The sequence below is a fragment of the Geotrypetes seraphini genome, chromosome 12 (genome assembly GCF_902459505.1).
Source record: "Geotrypetes seraphini chromosome 12, aGeoSer1.1, whole genome shotgun sequence".
Lineage (NCBI taxonomy): Eukaryota > Metazoa > Chordata > Amphibia > Gymnophiona > Dermophiidae > Geotrypetes > Geotrypetes seraphini.
In genome coordinates, this window is record NC_047095.1 from 90,565,330 (window position 1) to 90,584,832 (window position 19,503).

Genomic DNA, 19,503 nt, shown 5'->3' on the forward strand with positions numbered 1-19,503 from the left:
CGGCGACCTCCCCCCTCCAACAGGAACGGGCCTGGAGAGAGCCCAAGCTCTCTTGGCCCCGGTGACCCCTCCGACTGGATTGGCCAGGAGGGAGCCCAAGCCCTCCTGGCCCCGGCGACCCCCTACCCCCCACTAAAATATGGGCAGGAGGGATCCCAGGCCCTCCTGCCCTCGACACAACCCCCCTCTCCCCAAAGACCACTCCCCCCAAGAACCCCCGATTGGCCCCCCCCCGCCGACCCGCAACCCCCCTGGCTGACCCCACAACCCCCCCACCCCCCTTCCCAGTACCTTTCATGTTGGCCAGATGGATGGGTGCCAAGCCCGCCCGTCCGGCAGGCCAGCCGGGTCCAGAATGGGGCTGGATTGGCCCAGGTGGCAGAAACCCCGCCCACAGGTGGGGCCTGAGGCGCCTGGGCCAATCAGAATAGGTGTTTTTTGGTTCATTATGGGCAAAAAGTGTAGACCTTGTGAGGGTGTACTTGTAGACATAGTGGTGATCTGGGCGTTTAGTAGAGGCAGGCCATAATCAAAACAAGGACGTTTGTTTTGGTTATGGACACTTTCCCTGCTTCTGCTTTGAACGTTTAAGGACTTAGGCCAAAAGGGGACTTAGACGGTTTTTTTGATTATGCCCCTCCACATTTCTGTATCTCGATGGCCATGAATTTGGTCTTGGAGATTAAAGTGTACAGCGTCAGCATCTATGAGGCAAGCATGGTTATTTTTATTACATAGGATTTTTTGGACCCCAGTTCGTTTGCACAAATTAGACAGTTCCAATTCTAATAGATGCTGGCATTGTAATACTGACATAGGGATTTTAGATCATCTGTTGTTTTTTGTCCACTTATTTTTAAATTCTGGAAGTCGATTTGGGGACAAATAAATGCTATATTAGAATCCGATATTTTATTAACATATGAAGCCATCATATGTGGCACTATATTACTTGTTAAACCTCCACTGGATAAATATAAAAGTCGTCTCTTTTTGATTTTTACTGGAATAGCTGTTCAAATGATAACAAAAAATTGGAAAAATTATGATAGATTAAATTATACGTTTTGGTGGTCATATGTTTGCAATACATATAAATTTGAAAAAATGAATGCTGAATGTTTGGGACATAGTGGTTTTTTAAATAAAATTTGGGGTCCATTGACTTTATTTGTTGATTCACATTGAGAATATTTCTTATTTATTGATTTTGTCACTACATATCCAGGAGGGTGGGAGGGTGGGAGATAATTGAAGATATTATATATGTATATTAAATTTTTGTTATTTAGTATTATTAAGTTGCTTTACATTATTATTAATTGACAAGAAGGGTGGGTGGATATAACAATATTTTTTATGATTAATTGTATGAATTGGTGTATTCTATGAAAATAATCTTATAATAACTGTTTGTAATAACTGTAATACACTGTTGTAGTTTATAAAATAAAAAAATAAAAAATAGTTGAAGCCATTCTTGTCCCAGGTTGACATAGATTGGAAACGAAAGGGAAAAAATGGCAAAGCAAGAAAAACATGGTTCCCATCTAATATAATAAAGCTCTAGCCGCGCATGTGCACTCCCACCTGCGTGCGCCGGTTTTCCGTGAGCTGTAGGTCTCTTGCAGGTAGGAGTGCACATGCGCGCCTAGCTGTGCCAGTGGCCTGCCTGCTTTCCACCTCGCGCAGTCCGGAGTTTATTTTAAAAGAACACACCACGACGGCTCCTCCCACGAGCCGCTCCTGCGTCGGAGAAGGCTTCCGACACAGGCGCGATCATGAGAGAAGACACCCAAACCCAAAAATGTGTCAATGGGACCGCGGGAAGGGAAGGGGCGGGGCAGTAAGGGACGAAGGGAGCCACGGCGCTATTCTGTCGGCTCCCACACACACGGCCCGGACAACGAACTCCACAGATGCAGTGTGGCCAAACCAGCTCCCCGCGGCCCAGCAGAGGCCCTGCGCCAGAGTGCGTCGGCAAACGATGCAGAAGCCAGTTCCCCCGGAGCCCAAATCCCAAGAGCGCCAGATGGAAATACATAAGGTAAAAGGGAAATGGGATCTTGAATATGGTTAGTTAAAAGCAGGACTGGACAGGGAGGGAAGTAAAAGCAAGGGAGAAGGGCTACTGCTGGACAGGGGGAGCAGGGAAAGGGTACTACTGGACAGGGGAGAGGTAGAAGCAAGGGAGAAGGGCTACTGCTGGACAGGGGGGCAGGGAAAGGGTACTATTGGACAGGGGGAAGGTAAAAGCAAGGGAGAAGGGCTACTGCTGGACAGGAGGAGCAGGGAAAGGGTACTACTGGACAGGGGGGGAGGTAGAAGCAAGGGAGAAGGGCTACTGCTGGACAGGGGGAGCAGGGAAAGGGTACTACTGGACAGGGGGGGAGGTAGAAGCAAGGGAGATGGGCTACTGCTGGACAGGGGGAGCAGGGAAGGGGTGCCGCTGGACAGGGGGGAGAGAAAGAAAAAAAAAAAAAAAGAAAGAAAGAAAGAAAAGAAAAGCCTAAGTCTACACATATATTCTAGCACCCGTTAATCTAACGGGCTTAAACACTAGTTGATATAATAATGTTGTAAGAAGAAATGGGAAAGAAAAAACATAGAAAGGAGAGAAACTCCGTAACTATGAATGGGAGAATATGGAAGAAGTTGGAAAGGAAGAGTGGCTGATCGGGGGTAAGGCAATATGTCAGCAATTCTCACCCTGAGGGCTATCTGAGAGCTCTGGTATGTCTTGGAAAGTGAGTAGAGCCAATACTAGAGGTTTATCATTTGTTATATATACTTCTAAGAGTGACCTGAACTTTTGGACCAAAAACCAGGACTCTACCTCTGAGCCAAATTTCACAATTAAAGGTAATATGAAAACTAAAGACTGGAGGCTCAGGAGAACTAGAAATGGTAATGGGTATATGTTGTTTTAAGTTAAAGTTGCTTCTTAGAAGTTTTTTTAGAAGCGAGAAACAAGGCTGATAAATATGATGATGGCTAGGCATCAGTAGAATTTGAGAAACAACCGTGCAACTAAAGTATGAAATGGTTGATGAAGAGACAACTGGGTTAATCCGAATTGGAGGAAACAGGTTGGTATCATGAATTCCCCAAAAGTAGAAATGAAAAGATCGGCGATGGGACAGAACATGCACGAGCCCAGTAGGAAAGAAGTAGAAATTTGTAAACAAAAGCATTCTGTATGCCTTATAGAGCAATAAGAAAAAGAATACTACGCACAACAAAATCCAACAGAGCAGTCATTGGAGCATTCAAAAAAGGAGTGAATAGTATCTACTGCATGCATGGTAGAAAACAAAGTTATAGGAGATTTGTCTGGAGCCACAGTGGGAAACAAATTCCGAACCCCCGGGTGCCAAGGCAGCCGTCCCAACCACCAGGCATGCCTACACTCCTAGTGGATGGAATGTTAAGCTATATAGTATAGAAACTTAGGAAAAAATAATCAATGAAAGTGCCGTAGTAGGAACAGGTAAATCAAGAAAACTCAAGCTGCTGTTAAGGCACCATTACTGGCTCTCTTTTGATTTTGTATTTATTATTATGTTTTAGTTATTTATTTATTTATTTATTTTAGTAAATAGAGAGTAGCAAAAAATAAAAAATAAAAAAGTCAGCAAGGTGTTATAGCAGGATAGAAAAAATATAATCACTCTATAAGTAGAGGAATATAGATGAAAATTAGAGTTTTACTAGTTGGAAGTATTGGAGTAGCAATACTGGAAAGATAATACAGAATAGGTATAAAGCAAATGCCATACACCCTAAATGGGTAGGCCGAGGTCTCTAAGAGGACTAGAAATCATGAAGCTAGAGAAGATCTTCACTAATAGGATGTGTTAATGGCTTCCTCCTCCCCTATAGCCACTCCTCTAAGTTCTTTAGAATAAAGAGGTAGTTGGAGTAGAAGTCTGAGCTTGGTATGACTTCTTTTTTTTAAAGCAGGTGGTCAGTAAGGTGAGATATTCTGAAGAAAGTATGAAACTCAAAAGGAAGTATGGAAGGCCTGAAGAAAGTATAGCCAGTATTCCCTGGGTCTACTTGAGTAGGATATTAGCACTGATGGCACAGTGGTAGATGGTCTGTGGTTGAAGAACCTGGTTAATCCTACAAAGAATCTAGGTGAATAATAATAATACTGTAACTTTATTTTTCTATACCGCCAACACCCAAAAAAGTTTTAGGTGGTTCACAGAGTATAAGGACTGAACATTTCAGTGATGATACAAAGCACATAAAAAGACAGTACATGTTGGAGGTATGTGGAGCCGTGGAATTTTCACAAGGTGGTCATGGACATGAGTGTCAAGGTCATAGGCAGATGAAGAGATGGATCAGATGGAGGTCTGTAGATTCAAGAAGATAAGAAGCCAGACTCAGGAGGAATATTCGCTAAATCAATCCTGAACGTTAATGTCCATGGCAGAGACTTGTAATCATGCAAGACATCTCATAAGAACAGACATAGCCGATACTGTGGATGTAACATCAAATGCATCAAAAACCAAACTTGCCATAACCTTCTTGGCTTGGAGTAGTCCATGAGTGGTATCTTGGAAATCCGGAAATCGTGCAGATGGAATATATAAGGGGGAGAGGAGAGAGAAAGAATTGATGGACATGAGGTGAAGGAGAGGAAGGGAGTGCAACAAAGAGGTAGAAAGGGATGAGAGTGAAAAATCCTGCATAAGGTGGAGGGGAGGGAGAAGAGAGAAGGAGAAATTTTGAACATAGGGAGGAGGGCAGGGATAGATGGTGCATTGGAAGAGAGAAACATTTCACATTATAATCAACTTCTGTAGAGATGTTGAAGATAATATGACATATACTGTCTCTGTCTTTGTGGGAACTTGTTCTAGCGGAGGAGTGTGGAACAAATATAACAGCAGCAGAAAAGGGGATCCAACTTTAAAGGCTCTTTACCCATAGTGGATCCCATGTAGTAAAAAGAAGTATTATTTTAAAAAGCGCTGAAGTGAGATATGAATCTGGCTTCCTTGATTCACAGTCCACTGTGGCATAATGAAGGTGAGAGGCGCCTGGGGTGGTGGAGACCCTCCCCTTTTCTCCATGTAAGGCATGCATCAAGTGACTTAATGCTATGGACGCCTGCGACGCTTATTGAGGCTTCTCATATTGAGTATTTATTTATTTATTTAGATTTTTTCCCATCCTCCCATTAGCTCAGAACGGTCCACAAACATTCACAGTGGAGTACATTTGGACAATACAAAGAGTATACAGTAGTTTAAATACAAGGACTATACAGTAATTTAAATACAGGTTAAGAATGGACTGTAGAGCAATTTAAGTAGAAGTTTTGAATGGGGAAGAGAGGTTAGAGGGGAGGGGGGTTTAAGGGGGATGAGGCGCAGACTGTGGTTGAATTTTAGTTGAAGAGGAGGGTCTTTACCCCTTTCCGGAAGGTCATCAATGAGTTCTGTAGCCTGATTTGTGGGGGGAGTTGGTTCCAGAGTTGGGGGATGAAGTGGCTGTAGGAGCATTTGCAGGTGGTTTCTGACGGGAGGGACTTTCCTGGGGGATGCATAGGCATTTCTCCATTTCTGAATGGAGGGGGTGGGTGGGGGTGTACAGGGTTAGCTTGGATTTTATGTAGGTAGGGGTGGTGGTGTAAATTCTTTTATGCGCTATTACCAGGGCCTTGAATGCACAGCGTTGGTTAATTGGAAACCAGTGTTCAGCGCAGAGGGCTGGGGAGATGGGATCATGGTAGTTGAGGTTGTGTAGAAGGTGGATTGCTGCATTTTGCACCCGCTGGAGGCGTTTGAGATCTTTTTTGGCTACTCCATTAAATAGGGAGTTGCAGTAATCCATCCTGGAGAGGACATAGGCATAGAGGAGTTGGGCTAGCTCAGGTGTGCAGATGTAGGGTTTGATCCTTCTCAATTGGCGGAGGTAGTAGAAGGAGGTAGAGAATACTTGAGATATGTGGGTGGACAGGGATAGGTGGCCGTCTAACGTTACTCCTAGGCTGCGTACTTGGTCTGCTGCAGTTAGTAAGGTGGAGTCTCAAGATAGTGTTGGACGTGTGTATTTGGTGCTTTTTTTCCTGATCCATAAGAGTTTGGACTTGGAGGCATTCAGCTGTAGTTTGTTGTTTGTCATCCAGGTTTTCATGTCAGAGAGGCAGTGTTGGAGGTTGGCGATTTGGGACGATCAGTTTTAGCCTAGTGGGAGGAGCAGCTGGATGTCATTGGCGTCGGAGTGGATTCTAATATTTTACTTCTGGGCTATATCAATTGCAGGTCTGATGTAGAGATTAAATAGGAGGAGGGATAGAAGGGCGCCTTGGGGAACGCCGTATTTGATAGGCTTGGGGTTAGATTTGTGCGTCCCTAGTTTGGGTTCTTTGTTGAAGGAAGGAGGTGAACCACTGGAGGGCAGAGTCTTTGATTCCAAGGTCATAGAGTCTAGATATGAGGAGGTGGTGGTCGACAGTGTCAAAGGCAGCGCTGAGGTCAAGTAGGACTAGTAGGGTGTCACTGCCTTTGTTGAGTATCGACCAGCTGTCATCGTTGATATCCAGGAGTACTGACTCTGTGCTGTGGCCTGTTCGGAAGCCGGATTGAGCAGAGGACAGGGCAGCTTGTTCTTCGATGAAAGAGTGTAATCGGGGGAGCACTATTCGTTCTAGAAGTTTGGAGACAAATGGGAGGTTGGAGACTGGGCGGTAGTTGCCGGGTTCGTTGGGGTCGAGGGTGGGTTTTTTGAGAGTGGGTTCGATAATAGCCGACTTCTAGCTAAGAAGTAATGTCCCTGTGGAGAGGGAGGAGTTAATGATGGGGAGGATAGATTATGCCATGGCGTCTTCTGTGGACAGTAGGAGGCTGGATGGGGAGGGGTCGACGATGGTGCTGGAGGGCTTGAGTTCTCTCAGGGTTTCAAGAACCTCAGCATGGGTGGCCATATGAAGTTGGGGGAGAGTGGTGGAGGATGGGGTACTTGGGTTAGGCTGGGGGTGTGCTGGAGGGGGGTTGGTGTTGGTGTCAAGAGTATGAAGATGGTGCTTGAGAACAATGTAAATGCCGACGTCAATGTGCAACGGTATCAAAAGGAATCAGTACTACAGAAAAGATCAATTTGCTGGGTACAGTTAGTACTGTGTATGCTGAAGTGGATGCACCGGTACCATGTGCTATGAAGCTGGTATAGGTGCAGTAGGGTGTCAAAGCATTGGTAACCCCAAGAAGAGGCACGATGGCGTCAATGAGAGGTATGCCTCAGGTGACTCAATGCTGGAAATGCCTATGACGTGGATGATAATATCGATGACAATGTCGATGTCCACCGGTACTGATAGGAATCGGTACCGCATAGAAGTCCAATCTGCTGGTTACCCAATCCCAGGTCTAGTGTTTTCTTAGAAAGAAAACTATGAAGTAACAAAAGCAAAAAATTTGGGTGTTTGCTGGTGAGTTGTTGGGTGGTTGTTTTTTTTAGGGGGTGGGGGGGTTCTTTAGCCCTGGAAGAATGGGAATAGTTCCAGCAGGAAAGAAAAAAATAGAGAGCACTGCAGGTCAAGTAAAAAGAAGGCTGAAAAGCCTTCGGAAGGGGCAAAGGCTTCAAAACTGCCTACAGGCCCCAATAGTGAACATAAGAAATTTTGGGTGAAAAATAAAAGGTTTTAAAAGAAGAAAAGAACTAATAAGAAGATAATAATGAAATAAGTACAGAAATGAAGTGGGAAGGCAAACTTGACTGGATGAAGTTCAGATACATCGTCTTCTCTCCGTGGAAAATGAAAAACTGATGACCTCACGAGCTGGCGGTGAGTGGGAAGGCACTTGCGCATGCGCAGTGCAGACAGTGTATAGTTCATCAGCTCAAGAGATCCCTTTTGAGGTCAATTATCAGAAACTTTTTCCAAAGCTATCTATTAGCTCCCACCACTAGAAGGTATACTATGCATTACAACACAATAAGCTTCCAGTTGATTATTTTTTTTTCTATTCTCTTAATACCTGGGAGTTTGGCAGTTTCTGGATTAAAAATATCCACCAGCCCAATCTTGATCCAAGATGGCGATCTGAGAGCAGGATGCGCTGAGCTGCGTGTCCCAGGATCGCATTCGCTGGAACTTTTCTAGCGGTTTTCACTTACCGCGATGCCGAAGAGACGGGGCCGGAGTGCCGCTTCTGCCTCATGGCATCCTGGAGCCCCGGGTCTCGGGAACATACACGAACTCCTGCGGCGCATGCAGGAGGTCACAGCGACGTCGGATGGCGGCCCGCAGAGGACACAGGGAGGCGAACCCGTTGTGGATGCTCCTGGGCCCGATACTACACTGAGCCCCGACGTTAGGGCACCGCCCCCGCAGCCCCAGACGACCAGCTCTCCCAGGGGCGGGGAAACCCCGGATTCACTGGCTTTCTCCTCTCCAGAGGCAAGGAAGGATTCACTGGAGAGCTCGGAGGTTGGGGCCCACCTTTCCAGAGCCCCCATGGAGATGTCTGGGGGAACACCATCTCAATATGAGGGGGAAGGACAGAAGACACCCCTCGAAGGACTTCAGGACGGTGAGCAATTTACACTTACACAAACTCCAATTGTACTGATTAAACCTGCAGAAGTGACTTTAGACTCTATTTGGGACTTAATGGCTGGTTTTGTTAAAAATATTACCCCCACATTTTAAAAAATTGAAGGGAAAATTAAGGAACACGATAAGGAACTGAAGAACTTAAGAGAAGAAACGAATACTTCTAACTCATCTATTCAAAAAATAGAAAAAGAAATTGAATCATCGAAACAAATTCAAGAGACCTTAGTTAAAGACAATATTAACCTAAGGAAGAAGATTGAAATGCTTGAGAACAACTCACGTAGCAATAATTTAAGGTTAATTAACTTTCCAAGACTCGAGTTAGTAACACCTAGAGATATGCTTAAGAGATATCTAATGGAGAATTTAGAGATACCCGAGGATTCATTACCACCATTTTCAAGGGTTTATTATTTGCCTGATAAAGAACAAAATCAACAACCAAAAGTAAAATCTTCAGATCAAGAACCCTTAAACATTTCACAGATTTTAGAAACATCTGAGAAGGATTTAGCATCACCAGCCACTATGATTATTACTTTAGCTTTGCCAATTGATAAAACATGGTTGTTAAAACTTTACTTTAAAAATAGACAAAAAAGCTTTCTTGGATATAAAATACAAATGTTCCCAGATTTGGCACGGGAGACGCAAAGGCGCCCCCGTGAATTTCTTCTTTTGAAACCTGGGGTTTTATCTCTGGGGGCAACTTTTTATTTGAGACACCCGTGTAAGTGTATTGTATATTACTGTACTTTTAAATATGTGTTTTTTGAACCATCACAACTGACCAACTTCGTGGCTATGTCTCGTCTGAATGTTAACAATCCTTGAGCCCTATAATTTGGATATTGTGACCCCATCTCAATGCTATAGCTCTCAGTTTCTTGTTATTATTACAGTTTTTCTATATAATTTCGCCAAGCTTCTTTAATTCTTGGATCTTAATTAGTGGACTTGAGCATAAATAGTATATTTGTTAACTTAGGAATTATATTACTATTGTATTTGATATCTATTCTATTCTTGCTTTCTGTACAAGTGTAATACTTGAAATTTAAGTTGAAAATAATTAAAAAAAAAAAAATACCTGGGAGTTTGGCAGTTTCTGGATTAAAAATATCCACCAGCCCAATCTGCTGTAACTTCTCCTTTAAGCTGAAGCTGTCCTCAATTTCATACTTTGGCATGTGGATGGAGATGGTAGTCTCTCTCATTGACTCCATCATGGTTTGCAACACATCTATCGTCAAATTCTGCTCAACTTGAGAAAGAGCTACATTCACTTGGGGCAGGACCAGCAACATGGTGATAGCCTCACCCTTGTAGGGCAGCTCAAGCACCTGCACCTGGTCATTCAAAACTGAGGCGTAGCGGAATATGCTTTCTTGGTACATGGTTGCAGTGGCACACGTCTGGCCATCAGCCTTATGGAAGATCTCCAATTTTGTGTTATCATCATCAAACATGGATTTCCATTGACCCTACAGAAAGCAAATAGGACAATGCTTTATATCAACATTTAGGCCTCTTACTGCCAAAGCCATGCAGAAAACCCATAACAATTATACAAGATATTCAATTACAACACATTCATTAGTTATTTTTAAATTCTTTATTCATTTTAAAACTGACAAACAAGTGATTAATATTAAAACATTACATTACTAATAAAATACACATTCATTAGTAAATTTAACAAACTGCAAAATAAAGCAGCCCAATCAGCATACCAAAAGACTACCTAATAGCTAATTAATCTAAAAAAAAAATAAAAAAAATTTGAACAAGTAGTGAGGAACAATCTATGATTTGGTAAAATATATGCATTATGATAATGTAACATAATCCACATAAGAACATAAGCATTGCCCCTGCTGGGTAAGACCAGGGGTCCATCACGCCCAGCAGTCCACTTCCGCGGCGGCCCCCCAGGTCCATGACCTGTAAGTGCTCCTTACCTAAGATGTTTATACCCTAATTATTTAATGTCCTATAAGAAACCCTCTATCTGTACTCTGCTATCCCCTTCTCTTTCAGGAAGTCATCCAGTCCCTTTTTGAACCCCAATAATGTACTCTGTCCTATCACCTCTCCTGGAAGTGCATTCCAGGTGTCCACCACCCTCTGAGTGAAGAAGAACCTCCTAGCATTCGTTTTGAATCTGTCTCCTCTCAATTTTTCTGGATTATCTCTTGTTTTTGTTGCCCCCGCTAGTCTGAAGAATCTGTCCCTCTCCACCTTCTCTATGCCCTTCATGATTTTATAAGTCTCTATCATGTCCCCTCCAACTCTCCGCTTTTCCAGGGTAAAGAGCCCCAGCTTGTCCAATCTTTCGGCATATGAAAGGTTCTCCATGCCCTTTGCTTGTTGCTCTCCTCTGGACCCTCTCGAGTATTGCCATATCCTTCTTAAGGTACGGCGACCAGAATTGGATGCAGTACTCCAGATGCGGGCACACCATCGCTCGATACAGTGGCAGGATAACTTCCTTCGTTCTGGTAGTGATACCTTTTTGATAATGCCCAACATTCTGTTCGCTTTCTTTGAGACCGCTGCACATTGCGCTGCCGGCTTCATTGTTTTAGCCACCAATACTCCCAGGTCTTTTTCTAGGTTGCCTTCCCCCATTATCCTCCCTCCCATCGTATAGCTATACATGGGGTGCCCTTTCCCTATGTGCAAGACTTTACATTTCTCTACATTGAAGCTCATCTGCCATCTATTTGCCCACTCACTCAGTTTGTTCAGGTCTCCCCTCACTATGCACTCTATGCAGCCCACTATGGAGGGAGACCAGGAGTATATACTTCAAGGGTGGTAGCTCTCTCCCTGCTAAAGCCACAATTTGTGGGATATAGGGTTCATAGGACGTGACCAGCAAGGACTAGGGCAGTCTAGTCCATATGCTCAATCTGAAGCAATAAAGCTTTCTGTATAGTTTTTAAATATTTGGACAGGTAAAAATTAATACAAGATTTAAAGCATAAGATATTAAACGTCACAGTTCCATTTCCCTAGCTTCTGTCTTCTTTTTTTCTTTTTTCCTTCCAAAGAGAGAGGAAAAAAATCTCAAATACCTCTAAGCTAGAGATGGGACTCAGACTGGAATGGACACTCCTGGCTCCAATTTCTAGATATACTGTATAACACCTTCCTTTAAGGCAAGAGGCTAGCTCCTACTAGAATTTTTATAGTGGGGAACCCTCTCGGGTCTGGAAAGCTCTGTTTTATAAAAGTTAATCCTATTTACCTGGTAGATCCACTAGAGGTCACTACTTAAAAAGCTGCTCAGAAAGCCTATACAATTAGCCAATTCATTGAGATACAATTTGAACAAAATAGTAGGGAATATAACTAGATGCACAATTTCCAGGTATTTGTAAGTTCACAAACTAGAGTTCAGTTCCCCAACAGCCATTTTAAAGAGTTAGGATTTTATCTGCCATCTGAAGGGCAAGTAATCCAGCTCAAAACAGATCTTCTATAGGGGTGGAGCTCCCAGAGATGCGGTCCTTACCAGAAAAAAGTCCTTTCCTTGTACCATTCAGGCAATAGTCCGATTGTGAAGATAAGTTGGAAACAGCTTTGAATGCTGATCTTAATGTCTGCATGGAGACATGCCCATGTAGAAGCCTAGTTAAGTAACATCTGATCTACCAGAATTTCTCAGCAATCAGAATACACATGGTGGTTCCCCTACAGATTTCTGGCTTCTGTTCTCTAGCAACACTGGTTCAAAACCCTTAGAACCTAAAAGGTTGTAGCAAAGAGAACTTATCTATGCCATGTGATGTAAATGGCAAACATTGTTCAAACAGAATCCAATGCTTTTCCCTGAAGACTGGTGCACATCTAATGCTTGTTTTTGTACCACTTTATCTGAACAATTTAAAAAAAAGTTGTAATTTGGCAGCGTGTCAGTAGAGCAGTGTACAGGAAATTGCAATAATCAAGGTGGTATCGGTGGCTTACCAAGGGGGTGTGGGGCTTAGCCCCAGGTGCAATCAATAAAGGGGTGCTCCTGAGGTTGACATCGGCATCATGGTCCGGGAACTTCACTGCTCTGCTGGCTTTGGGCCTTCCTTTCTGCCGGGTCTGGCCTTTGCGGAAGCAGGAGGAAGGCCTGACATTGACAGAGCAGCGAGTTAAGGCTGCCGACCATGAGAGAACACTCTGAACCGGCTTCTGTTGGCCCAACAGGGCCTTTCCTCTGCAGCATCACTGATGACATGGCAGAGAGAAGCCCTGGCAGAGCAGGCTGCAAAAAATCTCACGGTAGGGGTCAGTCAGGTCTGGAGGTGCTGCACAGGGGGATGAGAGGAAGGGATGGAAAACTGCTACATAGGGGGGATAGGAGGGAGGGATGGAACTTGCAATTACCAGACTAGACAGTTTTGACAATGTTACTTTTTAAACATTATGGGGCTCATAATCAAAAGAGAAAAAGTCCCAAAACTGGCCTAAGTTGGCACTTGGACGAACATTTCTCAAAAACGTCCAAGTGCCGATAATAAAACCGCGTTTTGGACGTATTTCTAAACGACCTAGGCCTTCATAGTGCTGCTGAACGACCAAAGCTAAATGGGGCATTTCGGGAGGAGTGTCGAGGGCGGGACGTGGGCCAGCTTAGACTTAGTCGTACAGCATGTATAACCGAAAGTTTAACAACAGAGCCTAGACGGAACTTGGACTTTGTGACTTAGACCATGTAAAACATGGTCTAAGTCACAAAAACCCACCTAAAGTTACCAGATAAGCACTGAAAACACATAAAATAGACCGCCGTACACTACCCCAGTGATTAACGACCCTCCCCCACACCCCCATAAAAATTTTAATCACAACTTTAAAATTCAGCCTCCAGGGATCAAGAGGTGACCCGGGAAACTACAGGCCGGTGAGCCTGACTTCGGTTCCGGGGAAAATGGCAGAAGCACTGATAAAAGAAAACATCGATCAACATTTTGAAAAAAATGCACTTCTGATAACCAGCCAGCATGGTTTCTGCAAGGGAAGATCGTGCCTAACGAACTTATTGCACTTCTTCGAAGGGATCAACAAACGGATGGACAAAGGAGACCCCATAGACATCATATATCTAGATTTCCAAAAAGCCTTTGACAAGGTGCCCCATGAACGTCTACTCCGGAAACTGAAGAACCAAGGGGTGGAAGGAGACGTACATAGATGGATCAGAAACTGGTTGGAGGGTAGAAAACAAAGGGTAGGAGTGAAGGGTCACTACTCCGACTGGAGGAGGGTCACGAGTGGTGTCCCGCAGGGCTCGGTGCTCGGGCCGCTGCTATTTAATATCTTCATAAATGATCTAGAAACAGGAACGAAGTGCGAGATAATAAAATTTGCGGACGACACCAAACTATTTAATGGAGCTCGGACTACAGAGGACTGCGAAAAGTTGCAAAGGGACTTGAACAAATTAGAAGAATGTGCGGCGAAATGGCAGATGAAGTTCAACATTGAAAAATGTAAAGTATTACATGTGGGGAGCAGAAACTCGAGGTACAACTATACAATGGGAGGGATGTTATTGAATAAGAGTACCCAGGAAAGGGACTTGGGGGTAATGGTGGACATGACAATGAAGCCGTCGGCACAGTGTGCAGCGGTCGCTAAGATAGCGAATAGAATGCTTGGTATAATCAAAAAGGGTATTACAGCCAGAACAAAAGAAGTTATCCTGCCATTGTATCGGGCGATGGTGCGTCCGCATTTGGAGTACTGCGTCCAATATTGGTCGCCGTATCTGAAGAAGGATATGGCATTAGTCGAGAGGGTTCAAAGGAGAGCAACACGTCTGACACGTCTTTGAGTTTACGCCCAGCAGTGTCTACGGTGAGCTGTCAAGGCTCAAGGTTAGCAAGGCAATGGGGCCGGACAACCTGCACCCCAGGGTGCTTAGGGAGCTGAGTGATGTCTTGGCGGAGCCACTGTCCGCGCTCTTCAACCTCTCCCTTAGTACAGGCAGCGTCCCGTTGGACTGGAGGACGGCTAACGTCATTCCACTCCACAAGAAAGGCTCAAAGATGGAGACAGCAAACTACAGACCAGTGAGTCTAACATCGATAGTGAGCAAACTAATGGAAACTCTAATCAAACACCAATTAGATAAGATCCTGGATGAGGAGAATCTACGGGATCCCCGACAACATGGATTTACTAAGGGGAGATCCTGCCAATCCAACCTGATCAGCTTCTTTGACTGGGTAACGGGGAAGCTGGATATTGGGGAGTCCCTGGACATCGTGTACCTGGACTTTAGCAAAGCATTCGATAGCGTACCACACCGCAGGTTACTGAGCAAGATGAGTTCTATAGGATTAGGTGACACATTGACGAAATGGGTTGGGAGCTGGCTTGGAGGTAGGCTCCAAAGGGTGGTGGTGAACGGCACCCCCTCCGAAATGACGGAGGTGATTAGTGGAGTACCACAGGGCTCAGTCTTGGGCCCAATCCTATTCAACATCTTTATAAGAGACTTGGCAGAAGGGCTTCGAGGTAAAATAACATTATTCGCCGATGACGCCAAACTGAGTAATGTAGTGGGCAAATGCACAACAGACGAAGATTCAGTGCCTGACAACATGATGCACGACCTACTCCTACTGGAGCGATGGTCTAGGACATGGCAACTCAACTTCAATGCCAAAAAATGCAAAGTTATGCACCTGGGCAGCCAGAATCCATGCAAGTCTTATACCCTTAATGGCGAGATCCTAGCAAAAACGGTAGCAGAACGAGACTTGGGGGTAATCGTCAGTGAGGACATGAAGTCTGCCAATCAAGTGGAGCAGGCTTCGTCCAAGGCAAGACAAATCATGGGCTGCATACGAAGGGGTTTCGTCAGTCGTAAGGCGGAAGTCATTATGCCATTGTATAGATCCATGGTGAGGCCCCACCTGGAATACTGTGTGCAATTCTGGAGGCCGCATTATCGCAAGGATGTGCTGAAACTGGAGTCGGTGCAAAGAATGGCCACCCGGATGGTCTCGGGACTCAAGGATCTACCATACGAAAAACGGCTTGACAAATTATAGCTATACTCGCTCGAGGAGCGCAGAGAGAGGGGGGACATGATCGAGACGTTCAAGTATCTTACGGGCCGCATCGAGGCGGAGGAAGATATCTTCTTTTTCAAGGGTCCCACGACAACAAGAGGGCATCCGTTGAAAATCAGGGGCGGGAAACTACGAGGTGACACCAGGAAATTCTTTTTCACTGAAAGAGTGGTTGATCGCTGGAATAGTCTTCCACTACAGGTGATTGAGGCCAGCATGTGCCTGATTTTAAGGCCAAATGGGATCGGCACATGGGATCTATTCACAGGGCAAAGGTAGGGGAGGGACATTAAGGTGGGCAAACTATATGGGCCGTGGGCCCTTATCTGCCGTCTATTTCTATGTTTCTATGATAATAGGTATGGAAAACCTGTCATACTCTGAGAGATTGGAGAAGCTGGGTCTCTTTTCCCTGGAGAAAAGGAGACTTAGAGGGGATATGATAGAGACTTACAAGATCATGAAGGGCATAGAGAGAGTAGAGAGGGACAGATTCTTCGAACTTTCGAAAAATAAGAGAACAAGAGGGCATTCGGAAAAGTTGAAAGGGGACAGATTCAAAACAAATGCTAGGAAGTTCTTCTTTACCCAACGTGTGGTGGACACCTGGAATGCGCTTCCAGAGGACGTTATAAGGCAGAGTACGGTACTGGGGTTCAAGAAAGGATTGGACAAATTCCTACTGGAAATGGGGATAGAGGGGTATAGATAGAAGATTACTGCACAGGTCCTGGACCTGTTGGGCCGCCGCGTGAGCGGACTGCTGGGCACGATGGACCTCGGGTCTGACCCAGCAGAGGCATTTCTTATGTTCTTATGTTCTTATGTTCAGACCATCATCACCTGGCCGCCTGGCATAGGAAAGCCTAGTTGTGCAGCACAGAGGCAACTTAAGTCATCTTGGGGGTGGGTTAGGGACCCATAGAGAGGAGGACCCATGCCCATAAACCCTTGTAATCATTGCATTGATACTTAAACATGTGCACTTCCCTATACACCCCCAAAACCCTTTTGTACTGGCATATAAGTGGCTCCTGTAGCCATAAGGGCTATTGGGGTGGTAGATAAGTGGTTCTAGGGGGTTCTGGAGGTGGTTTGGGGGGGCTCACCATAACCTATAAGGGAGCTGTAGGGAGGAGAAGCCATGGCACCCTTTTTGTGAAGTTCACAGCAGTGCCCTGTAAGGTACCCCAGTATTTAGGTGGCATGTCTGGGTGTGCAGTCTATCACTTTACAGACCCCTCCCACGTCCAACAGGGCTTATTCTAGGTGTTTTGGACTAGGACAGAAAGTCAGACGAAAATGTGGTATAAAGATGGACGATTTAGTGGCTTGGACGATCAGATCGGCAGGATGTTTAATTAGAAGATTTTCGAAATGAAAAAAAATGTTGGACGTATCTTTCGAAAATATGTCTTAAGCTGTTTTTTTACTTTGGACGACTTGCGAGATGGACGTAAACGGACTTAGACGTCCCTTTCGATTATGCCCCTCCACCTATCTGGGGTTCATTTGGTTTAATGATTTTTGTTATTGAGGCATCTTCTATGACTTATGGAATTTTACATTTTGATATATGTATGGATGTAATAGGGCAGAGTACAGTATTGGGGTTTAAGAAAGGATTGGACAATTTCCTGCTGGAAAGGGGGATAGAAGAGTATAAATAGAGGATCACTGCACAGGTCCTGGACCTGTTGGGGCCGCCGCGTGAGCGGGCTGCTGGGCACGATGGACCTCAGGTCTGACCCAGCAGAGGCATTGCTTATGTTCTTATGTTCTTATGATGCAATGTGTATGTTATATGTAATTTGATTTGATATGTAAGTATGTAATTTGTTACAGTGTGTCTCTGAAGTGTTTTCATTTTATATGTTAATATGTAACTCGCTCTGGATAAGGGTGTGTGAGAAATAAACAAGCAAACAAAAAAAAGAGACAGACGTCCAAAAAATGTCACTTGGATGTTTTAAGCGCTGTGCATCCAAAGTTTCACGGGGCGAGTTGGAGGCATGATATGGGCAGACTTTGCACTTGGAAGTCTTGCGATGATAACTGAACAATTTCTCAATATGTCCAGGACAGAACTTAGAAGTAAGAAGCTAGATCTGTTTTAAAAACATCTAAATGCCAAAAAGGTACCCAAACTGACCAGATGACCACTGGAAAGATTAAGTAATGACCCCACACACAATCCCTCAGTGGTCACTGCCCACCCCCCACCCCCCTCACTCCACAAAGATCTGAATGAAACAGTACTTATTTGATTCTAAAACAGAAGCACCTGGTATGGGAAAGCCTAGTAGAGCAGCTAGCAGGGGTCTGGAGTAACCTGGTGGGAAGTGTAGTTAACCATAGAGAGGGAGACCCTTAGCCCATATCCCACTCTAACCACTACATTTATGGCAGAAAGTCCTAAGGCCACCAAAACCCTACTATACTGCCATATAAGTGTCACCTGCAGCCATAAGGGCCATTGGGGTGGTAGACAGGTGGGTATAAAAAGTTTTGGGTGGGTTTTGGAGGGCTCACCATAAATTATAAGGGGGTTATGGTGAGATGTACATCTGGCACCCTTTATGTGAAGTTCACAGCAGTGCCATCTAAGGTGCCCCACTGCTCTGTTGGCATGTCTGTGTGGCCAGTCCATTACAATACTTGCTTTCCCACATCCAAATGGTCTGGATTTGGATATTTTGAACATGGATGTTTTTGTGGTTGAAAATGGCCACAAAAGTTAGGCGTCCAAGGTTGGATATCCTGAAGGCCAAGAAGTCCAAATAGGTCATTAAAAAAATTTGGACATCTAGCGGTTTCAAAAATGGACGTTTCCCCACTCCATCCTTTGGACATCTTGCGGAAAACATCCAAAGTCAGACTTAAGACGTCTTATCGAGAATGGTCCTCTATCTGTCTAGTTTCAGAAAGGGGTTAAGGATTACTCCTAGATTCTAAGAACATAATGTAACCCTGAGAGATCTACTGTTTTCCAAATTGTCTGCAGTCATCTAGTCTAGTTAATCAGCTGAAATTCTCCCAGAAGGAAGAGCCAGGTTTACAGAGAAACTAAATTTCCCCCAACCAATTAAAATGGGTGAAAATAGAAATTTGCATTTAAAAATAGTAAAATTTGTGTGAGACTAAATAAGAATCAGTTTCAATTACCAGTGCTTAATTTTAATTAATTAATTTAGATTTTTATCCCGTCCTCCCAGTAGCTCAGAACGGTCTACAAGTAAACATACACAATGGAGTGTAATTGGACATATAAGATTATACAATAGATTTAAATGTTTGGACATACAAGACTGTGCAGCAGTTTAAATACAGGGAGTATACAGCAAATTAAGAGCAGTAGTTTAAATATAAGTAGTCTAGTTTAAATACAAGTTATTTGAGTTTAAATACAATTTATTGGAGTATAGGCTGAGAGGACTATACCGAAATTTAGGGAAAAGATAGACAGGAGAGAGAAGAGTAGAGGTGGGTCTTAAGGAGGAGGGGTGAAGACTGAGGGTGACCTTTAGTTGAAGAGGAGGTCTTTACCATTTTTTGGAATGTCATTAATGAGTTCTGTAGTCTGAGTTGCGGGGGGGAGTTGATTCCAGAGATGGGGAATAAAGTGGCTGTAGGAGCATTTGCGGGCAGTTTCTGAGAGGAGGGACCTTCCGGGTAGAATGCATAGGCTTATCTCCGATTCTAAGCGGAGGGTGCGATTGGGGGTGTAGATAGGTAGCTTGGATTTTATGTAGGAGGGGGTGGTGGTATAAATTCTTTTATGTGCTATTGCCAGGGCCTTGAAGGCACAGCGCTGGCTAATTGGGAGCCAGTGTTCAGCACGGA

General features: G+C 44.3%; 1 protein-coding gene across 2 annotated transcripts in view; it reads right to left on the minus strand.

Moving 5' to 3' along the window:
* SERPINC1 (serpin family C member 1) overlaps positions 1–19,503 on the minus strand; it is a 148,284-nt gene that overhangs the window by 34,358 nt on the left and 94,423 nt on the right. For both annotated transcript variants that reach the window (XR_004536543.1, XM_033915271.1), the window contains exon 5: positions 9,672–10,065. Coding sequence is in view for 1 of the 2 variants with exons in the window: in XM_033915271.1 (XP_033771162.1) it covers positions 9,672–10,065 (394 nt within the window). In the remaining variant the exon portion in view is untranslated. The remainder of the gene's footprint in view (positions 1–9,671; positions 10,066–19,503) is intronic.